Below are 10,098 nucleotides of genomic sequence, written 5' to 3' on the forward strand. Positions count from 1 at the left end.
CCTGGCCTGCTGTGTTCTTCCAGCTCCAGTTATCTCTGACTCCAGCACCGGCAGTTCTTACTATCTCTGTATTGGCTAAGATTGTTTTCTTTGGAACCAAGAAGGCTGAGATGGAACCTGATTGAGGTCTACAAAATCATGAAGGGCACAGACAGGATTGATAGGAATAAACTTTTACCCTTAATACAGGGGTTAGTTACAAGGAGGCACAGATTTAAAGTAAGGAGCATGAGGTTTAGAGAGGATTTAAGAAGAAACGTTTTCACCCTCGGGGCCATGCGTAACTGGAAATCACAGGGTAGAGAAAGACGACAGCCATTACAACATTGAAGAAGTATATAGAGGATCACTTGAAGCACCATAGCACCCAAGACTATGGGGCAAGTGTGGGGATTAGAGTAGATAGTTCTTGACATCTGGTGTGAACTCAATATGATGTAGTTATTTTGATCAATGAGAAATGTTGCCATTAAGCGGTACATAGATTGGGTGCAAAACCTATAACTTTGAGTGAGAGTGGATGCCTTACACTTAAAATAAGAAAATTCCTTACATTTCTGGCAAATCAGTTGTAGCATTGAATCAATCATTATCCGTAAATATCGCTGGAAACCACATTATAGAGACCAAATGCTGATAAAAGCAGGTTAGAACATATCTGTGGAGAGAAACCGTTCAACTTTTGGGTCAAGATGATGTTTTATCAAAAGAATTTTGAAGTATCCAGTTTCATTATTTAGAATAAGAATGTGGGTAACTTGCCTCTTGAATGACTACTTCCTGCAAGTTGCATGTTTATGTGTGGGCAGGGACAATTTTCTTAAAAATTTATTGATATGTTCAGAGCACTAATTACTATTTCCTTTTAAATACAGCTGGCTAAAATGGCAAACTATGCTAAATGGCAAAAGCTCTGTAACATCTTCTTCTTGATGTTTGCTGTGGTCTTCATTGTGACCCGACTGGTAATATACCCCCTCATGTAAGTAACATCTTTCTAAGATTTGCACAGATAAGCTTAGTTTCTCTTGGTTAAGGAGATGAAAGATTTTCAAATGGAATGGTTGTCTTTTTTCTTTTACATATTTTTTTTCTTCCTTCCCCTTCTTCTCTTGAGTGTGTTGGGATATCATAAACTCCAGTTACTCTCTGGTGCCTCAGCTAAATGTACACGCTTCCTATCTGAGCCAAGATTCTAAATATCGACAGATTGTATGCAGTATTTTGACATCAGGACTTCATCCAATGTCCATTTACATTAACCTGTTGGCAACCAATGCTGATGACAACTGAAATAAAGAACTGTGGATGCTTCTAATCTGAAACAAAAACAGAAAGTGCTGGAGAAACTCAGCAGATCTGTGCAGAGAAAAAGTGTTAACATTTTCAAGTCCAGTGACCCTTTGTCAAAGTTCTGGACTCAATGTTAACTCTGTTTTTCTCCCCAAAGATGCTGCAGATCTGCTGAGCTTCTCTAGTGTTCCTGAAAACAACTTCTTTGTTTATTTTTTCCAAACTAATGCTGAAATTGGCTAACTCAGCACAGACTGGGAATTGAACCTGGGATCTTCTGGTTTGTACACATCACCATTGCTAACTTTAACTTGGGGGGATAAAGGATGGCAACAGCCTTGACAGTGACTCGGATTCCATGAACAAATTAGTAAAAGACAGGCAGTTTCACTGACTCAGGAAAGATTGAAATTTAGAAGTTCAAAATTCTAAATACTCCATTTTAAATATTCACATTTTGCAAATTAATGCTCATGAAGTTCTGTTTGTGGTGGCATAATAGCATGAATGAGTTGGCATCTCCACTGTAAAAGCAGGAAGCTTTTCAGTTTATTCCCAGCTTAGTATTACGATCAAAGTTTTAAAAAATAATTTGGATGTATGCATGTGATACATTCAAAAACAGCAAAAATAAGGCAATTGAATAAGATTGCAAAAATTGCTTTAGGTTGTGAAACTGAAATTCATGAATGGTTGGGACATGCCAAACCTTTTCTATGGAAAAAAAAAGTATCAATAGCAAAAGTATACTTTCATATGAAATTCAACAGTGATAATGCTCACTTCGATTAACTATTTTGGATTGAGGAAGAAGTTTCATGAAGAAACAAATTCCATTTTATTATCTGTAATGAACCATGATTTTGAGTATGACAGGTCAATAATTTGATTAATAAATGTAAGAAATTGTTCCCTATAGCAATTAACAGTAGGGAAACACTTCAGATTAAATATCCCCAAAGTTAGGAGTAGTGGCACACCGTGTATGACTGATGTGTTTTATCCAAATCATGAAGAGGAAGAGGTTCAAATTGATTTCTGTGGCCTGTGTTCAGATAGACTTCTTGTTTTCGTCGAGGGAATTAAATCTAAATGTTGCCCAGCAAATTGAAGATTTTAATTGCAAAATTGAATTTCAGGAATTCAAAATCTTGGACTGCCTCACTTGTCTCGGCTCGTTGAGGTTCACTGTGTCTCACCTATACTGCTTTTGAGGTCGTCCATTTGACCAAGCCTTGCTAAGTTGTCTAACATGTATTTGAGCAGCTGTTGCGAAGGAATCTATCTATCCCATGCACTCAGCAATTGAGGTGGCAAAATCTGTAAATGAGTGGAAAAGGAATGCATAGTGTTTTTTATTACACAAAAAGAGTATACATATTTCTTAGAAGTAGTGAGAGGTTGTTTGGCTCAACAATCTTCTGAACCATTTCTACCAAGTTCTTAACTGCCTCCAAAGAATGCATCTGAGGACATAATTTCTCTGTTTGCTAATTTTAGTGAGTTAATTTACATAATTTTAATTAATATTTTCTGGGTGATACTGTTAAATGAGCTTCACTTGTGATCATGCGTATCTTTGGGACTGCATACTGATTTTAGCCAGGTCCACTTTATCCTGTAACTAGCAAGGGGCAAATAATTGGGTAGATTTTAATTCTAGCTGCCCATGCGGTTTCTAGCAGGACATGTTGCCTATCCTTCTATGTAAAGGGCCTGATTTTATTCTTCTGATTCCAATAAATCTTTAAAGACAAGTGATTCACTCACTAGATTATTACCTATGTGATGAATATCTCTTCTCTCTTCCCCACCCCCCCCACACCTTCACAATAGAACATAGAACAGTACAGCACAGTACAGGCCCTTCGGCCCACGATGTTGTGCTGATATGCTACTAAGATCAATCTACCCTGCATACCCTACGTTTTACTATCCTCCATGTGCCTATCCAAGAGTTGGTTAAAAGTCTCTTAAAGTATCTGACTCCACTACCACTGCCGGTAGCGCATTCCATTCGCCCACCACTCTGTGTGAAGAATCTACCTCTGACATCTCCCCTATCACCTTAAAATTATGCCCCCTCGTAATAGTCACTTTCACCCTGGGAGAAAGATATTATAGCTTTTAATGTGTGTACCATGCAGTCTTTCTTCGGACCATCAGATTTTATGAATCAACTTTTCAGAAAACAAACAAGCCCATTAATAAGACAATTATTTCCCAAAAGATTACCAAGTCATAGAAAATCATGAAGGAGCACGTCTTGACCAATGACCCTGGGCAGGGTTAACTGGAAATGAGCAAGGAGTGATTAAGAATTAAATTAGACTCGGCTATCATAACCCTATGGTCAACCCATACGATAAATATCAAGTCAAACTTATTCAATAAGATCATGGCTGATCTGACAATTGTATGATTTAAATTTTTCAATTTTGAATATTACACATACAGCTCTTCAGCCTAGCAATGTGTTTGTTTATTTTACAGGAGCATCAGATCTGTGTTTTATGAAAGCTGGGAGATCATAGGACCATACAAAATCTGGGGCTTCATTAATCTTCTTCTTATCACGCTGCTGATTATGCACATCTACTGGTCCCATCTAATCATTCGTATGGTGTTTAAAGCATTTCATAAAGGAAAGGTAAACACCTGAACTTATCATTTTCAGTAGATTATGATTAGGAGCCTGAAAGTGTGGCAAACAGTATAAAATTGGTTTGATTGAAGCCAAAGCAAAATATTGCAAATGTTGGGCATCCACAATAAAAATCGAAAATGCTGCAAATCCTCTGCGGAGTGAATGATCATATATTTGAAATGTTAACTCTGTTCATGGCTTCACAGGGGCTCCTAGACTTGCTCTATATTTCCAGCATTTTGTGTTTTGATTTTACATGGTTTGGTTGAATCTTTGAGAGTTTGTCATTCTTTCTTTTGAAGGGAAGTAAATGATTTTGCTTACAATGAAATATATTGGGGGAATGGAAGACTTCTAATTCAATTTTCGTCTCCCATTGTCAAAAGAAAACTCCCTTTAATCTGTCTCAACATGAACATGCAAATTAGGAGCAGATGTAGGCCATTCGGCCCTCAAACCTGTTCCACCATACAGTAAGATTGTGGCAGATTCTGCCAACCGCTGTAACTTTTTATCCCTTTACTTACCAACAATCCATCTACCTCTGCCTCAAAAGAGGAAGCCTGATACATTATTTGCCCAAGGTAAGTCTGACATATTGGGTAAGAGAGGAGTTAGAAATTGTAGGGAGTGTGACAAGATGGGGTTTAGGGGATGGGTTTTGCCAAGCAGATATGTGAGAAATAAAAGGGGATACCATCTTAACAGGGGATCCCATTACAAAATCACACATTCTGTAGACAGTATCCCCTTTTCCCTACTGCTGTTTTTATAATTTTTTTTTAAGAAGTGGGATCCCATTTCCACACACCAAATGTAGTTTGAAATGTGCAGTGTATTTCAGGGTCACTTGAGCTTCTAGCAGTCTCAGTTGACTCTTAATTATGTATTGATGCATATGGTGATCAGACCACTGATATCAGCATCCAGCCACCACTATATTATTGGGCTTAAACAGAAGTTGCTGGAAAAGCTCATCAGGTATGGCAGCATTTGTGAAGAAAAAATCAGGGTTAACATTTTGGGTCCAGTGACCCTTCCTCAGAACCAAATCCAAAACGTTAACCCTGATTTTTTTTCATCACAGATTCTGCCAGACCCGCTGAGCTTTTCCAGCAACTTCTGTTTTTGTTCCTGATTTACAGCATCCCAGTTCTTTCTGTTTATATTATTGGGCTTGTAGGGAAGGCGATGGGCCAGCCACCTATAATATGTCCTCAACTGAAGACACACCTAGCATGGGCACATTATATCCAGCACAATATATCTGAACCTTACCTCAAAAGTCTGTACTCAGTTGTACCAGTGTGAATTCTTTCAGCCTCCCGCACAAAGTCTCTCGGGTGAGAGTGCCAAGAAATATTAAGGATCCACATACACTAGGAATTGGTCAAAACATCCAAACTTGTTTTATGGGTTGGATTCATTCACTGGAATCACGTTTGACAGATGATTGGAAGTTGAAGCTCCATTGTAGGATATGAGACAATAGTGTAGACTAACACTTCATCTCCATGCTTACAGCGTTGCGTTTTTGACACGCTACTAATGTTTATCCGGTACAATCATAATTCAACAAAGGCTGTGAACTTGACTACCTGATGCACAATCAGTCAAGTCATTCACTGCCGGATCTGGTCTCAATGTCAAATTATATTATTCTCTGTTTTCTCATGCTATGACTACTTACTACTCCAGGATCATTGTGGAAGTTAAATTCGACACTTCCAACTTCATGTTGACTATGTCCTAAACTATGTTTAGAATACCTCATTTCATTTTCATAGCACCAAGACTGCCCTGACCAAACAAATTATATTCTCTGTGACAACAAGAGAATTGTATGATTGTCAACCCTGCAGCAGTTAACAGCAGTTAAAGATCACATCATCTTCCATTGTCTTTCCAGCTACCTAAGTCATAATGTTGGAGATAGCCATTGTCCTCCTGGCTCTGGCCTTGTGTTAAAATCAAATTTCAGTTTGAAGACTCTCAGGATATCTAGTAGGATGCCTTGGAATTTTTTTAAAAACTACCTTCATACGAGAATGATGCTATATTTCATCCACTGCAAAGTCCTCCTGGAGATGCTGTCCCACTGTTTACATTTAGTATGGTTGGGAGTTGGACCTCTGACTCACCCTAGAGTTCACTCCTATTTTTAAACTCAATGCATTAAGAATTCAGTTGCATCTGTCCAAATGCAACAGTATAATTCCACCTTGTTATCCTCAAAAATTTTCAAAAATGGCGCATAATATCTCTGACGTTATCATTCAAGCATACAAATTAGGAACAAGAGTTGGCCATTCAGCTCCTCTATCCTGCTCAACATTTAATAAGATCATGGTTAATCTGATTGTGGCCTCAACTCCACATGCCCACCTATCTGAGATAAACATAGTCAAGAATCTTTCCACCTCTGTCATTAAAAATATTCCCCCACCCCCACCTCCACTCTTTGAGGCAGAGAATTCATGACCCCCTGAGAGAAAATAAATTCTTCTCATTTCTCCCTTAAATGGGAAATCCTTTATTTTTATGTTGTGTCCCTCTTCTAGTTTCTCTGCCAGTGTAAACATTCTTGCAGCAACTGCTCTGTCAAGTCCTCTCAGGATCTTGTGTGTTTCAGTAAGATCACATTACTGTTTTAGAATCCAAAGGTTATAGGCTGAACCTGTCCAACTTTCCCTCATTCATTACCCATCCCCATCCCAAGTATCAGGTAAGTCAACTTTCTCTGAATTGCTTCTAATAGATTTACATCTTCCTGAATAAGAAGACCAAAACTGTACACAAAGGTGACCTCACAAATGCTATACACTACCATAATAAAACATTTCTACTTTATATTCAATTTCCCTTGCAATAAACAACAACAAAGAATGGAATGTTCCTTTTGGAACATCCTGAACTGCAGGAAACAAAATGTAAGCATCCTTGATTGAACATCCAAAATGTCCTATTTTTTTCTTGATCGTTAGGTGTCCAAAGATGATCGAAGTGATGTGGACAGCAGTTCAGAGGATGAGGATCAATCTGAACAAAATGCCCACGCAAAAACATCATAACAGCCTTCAAAGTGACTGACCAAGAAATTCTACAGTTTCTCAGGATGCAAGTCGAAACTGCAAAAGAAACAGGAAGCTTTTTATTTAAAAAAAAACTGTTCTCTGCTATGCAAAATGTGCATTTGAGACATAATTGGCTAACAATGATTTATTGTGGACTGTTTACATAAATCTATCAAAATTATAATTATGATATTTGCTAGTTCAGAGTATTATACTGCACTGTTATGGCCCAAATGATGATAAAAAGGTGAGGATATTTTAGCATGAGTGAACTCTTTTTACTTTATTTCTAAAAATAAACTCATAGGCATGCTATTTTTAAACAACACAATCCAGCTTCATAATTTGAATAAAGTAAAATTGAGTTTTGAAATTAAAACTTTACATCAGAAAGATACTATTTCAAGATAAAAGAAATGGCTTCACTGCACTGAACAGGGTAGGAATATTGGTGATGTTTCTAGTCCTGAAAAGTAGATGTTGGATGAGCAGGATATGAAGGTGCTTTTCTGTCAGAATTTGAATAGATATCTGGCACTAAACAGTTTAAACATCAGCAAAAAGTGCTGACTTTCTAAACCAAAGTATATCATTGTCTGTGGAACTATGTTGCAATATGTCTGGCAACCTTCAGCAGGAGAAAGAAAGAAATATTATTCTACACTTTCAAAAATTTGTAACTTTTTTGGAATTGATGGGATAAAATAATTAGATTTTTCTAGGTTTATTCAAGTGCGTTGCGTTATCTGAATGTAGCGAGTATTAGTAAAGTTGGCACTTTCCTTTTACAAATGGATAACCTGACATGGGCAATTTTCTGAAATTCTCTGCACTCAAATGATTGTGCGCCCAGCCACTCAGATGGAAAAATCTCTCAAAGACCTGTGTATGTGCTTCTTAAAAACTTCTCGCTATGCGTGGATTTTAAGTGCTCAAATGGGAGTGGGTGGGCACTGTCATCCAGTGTTTTTTTATTCTTGAGAACTGAAAGACCAGTCAAACTTGTATATGTGATGAAATAAGTTCTGAGTACAGAACAAACCTCTAGATTTATCATTGGGCTATGAAGATACATCAAAATACTTGTGCAAAGCGTAAAGTTGTTAGAATAAATTCAAAGATGCTGTAAATGTGGGTCCAATAGCATCTGTTTCAAGTTGATGACGAACCAGTTCTACAGGGCTTCTGCAAAATGCCACTGCTTGTATGATTAAAACAGTAATAAGATGTCACTTCCTCGTTGACAATGTAGCGAATGGCTGCTTCTTGATAGTTTGCTGTAACTTGCAACAGCATGGGTTATAGCTGTCAGCAGAGAGAATGAGATGTCAGCAAAATAGATACACCAATGATTGACCAAAGGCAATGTTTCAAATTAGTTAATGGAGCCAACACAGTTATACTTTCCATATTTCATTCTACATGTGATGTTTTCCTACCTCACCAATGTGGTCTGAAATCTTGTGTTTCAAAATTTTTATCATTTTAAATGGGACCTATTTGAATGCAGAAAACAGCTAACTATGTATGATATAAACTTGGAATAGTATAGTTTCAAAGTACTATGGCTGCCATCTTGAAACCATAGAAACTGGAATAGTCTCAGCCTTCTGAAACCTGTCCCACCATTCAATTAAATCAAGGCTAATCTACACCTCAGCTCATTCACCTGATTACTTGTCTTTATCCCTTCATACACTCACTAGAAAAAAAGACTCTAGGTCTTGGTCTTGAAAGTTTCAGTTGACCCAGCATTAAGAATCCTTTGGGCAAAGAATTAGATTTCCACTTCCCTTTGTGTACAAATATGTAACTTGATTTTTATTTTTAAATAGAATAGTTCTTGATTTGAAGAGTACGTTTGTTTGTTTTGGATTTTCCTCAACAAAGGAAACAGATTTTCTGTATCTGCCCTATCAAATCAATCCCTTTATCGTATTAACCACCTTGACTAGATCATGCCTTGACCTTCTAAACTATAGGAAATACACAGCCTGCTTCTACAATTATTCCTAATACTTTAAACCCTAGTATAATTTGAGAAATCTGTGTTGGCTCGGTGTTTAGCACTACTGCCTCACAGCGCCAGGGACACCTCAGGCGACTGTCTGTGTGGAGTTTGCACATTCTCCCCGTCTCTGCATGGGTTTTCTCAGGGTGCTCCGGTTTCCTCCCACAATCCAAAGATGTGCAGGATAGGTGGATTGGCATGCTAAATTGCCCATGCTGTTCAAGGATGTGTAAATTGGGTGTATTTGCCGTGGGAAATGCAGGGTTATATGAGGGGGTTGGGAGGTGAGTCTGGGTGGGATGCTCTTTAGAGGGTTTATGTGGACTTGTTGGGCCAAATGGCCTCTTTGCACACTGTAGTGATTCTATGATATAAGGTGAACATCATTCTTGAAATATGGTGCCCAAAACTGAATGTAATATTCTAGGTGACAGCCAAGTAAAGTTTCTGCAAAACTGAAACATCACTTTCTCACATTGGCATTCCAATTCCCTTAAGAAAAGAGCCAATGTTATATTAGCCATATTGATTACTTCTATATCTGTTTGCGTTTGTGATGATTATGGTACATGGATGCCCAAATCCCTTTGCTACTCGTAGTTATTACTCGCTCACAATTAAGAAAATATACTGATGTGATTGGTTGGATGGAGAGTGAATATGTTTAAGTGTCATAAGCAGCAGCGATGATACATACTTTGGCAAAGTGGTAAAGCATTTTAAAATGCTTTTGTTTAAATGAATCGTGAAGCACGTGTCAGCTTCTTGTAATTAATTTTAGAGACTTCTTAAATCACCTTCAGCAGTATCTCTCTAGCCACAAAACTAATTGATTAGACTAAATTTCATACCGTATTCTCTCATAAATATACACAGAATTCAAGATCTCAATACTGGTCTCCTTTGCTGCATCTGGGTGTATAAGACTTTGATAGCACACAGAATGTTCTCTGCTGATCTCCAAGATTCAGATAGCAAATTAAAAGTATGCTAGTCTTTTCTTTGGACAAGATGTTGCTGAGACTGAGGGAATACTTATGTTTACCAATTAAAATAAGTGTACTTTCCAGAAA

At 37.7% G+C, this 10,098-nt stretch overlaps 1 protein-coding gene across 3 annotated transcripts in view; it reads left to right on the forward strand.

Annotated features, from left to right (window-relative positions):
• Positions 1-8,144, forward strand: part of LOC109915855 (ceramide synthase 6-like) — a 34,196-nt gene extending 26,052 nt beyond the window's left edge. For all 3 annotated transcript variants that reach the window (XM_020515527.2, XM_048614375.1, XM_048614376.1), the window contains exons 9-11: positions 876-982; positions 3,787-3,943; positions 6,925-8,144. In XM_020515527.2, coding sequence (XP_020371116.1) covers positions 876-982; positions 3,787-3,943; positions 6,925-7,011 — 351 coding nt within the window. In that variant the 3' untranslated portion in view covers positions 7,012-8,144. The remainder of the gene's footprint in view (positions 1-875; positions 983-3,786; positions 3,944-6,924) is intronic.
• The last annotated feature ends 1,954 nt before the right edge of the window (positions 8,145-10,098 follow it).

This window comes from Rhincodon typus, chromosome 30, assembly GCF_021869965.1.
Source record: "Rhincodon typus isolate 14 chromosome 30, sRhiTyp1.1, whole genome shotgun sequence".
Taxonomy (NCBI): Eukaryota; Metazoa; Chordata; class Chondrichthyes; order Orectolobiformes; family Rhincodontidae; genus Rhincodon; species Rhincodon typus.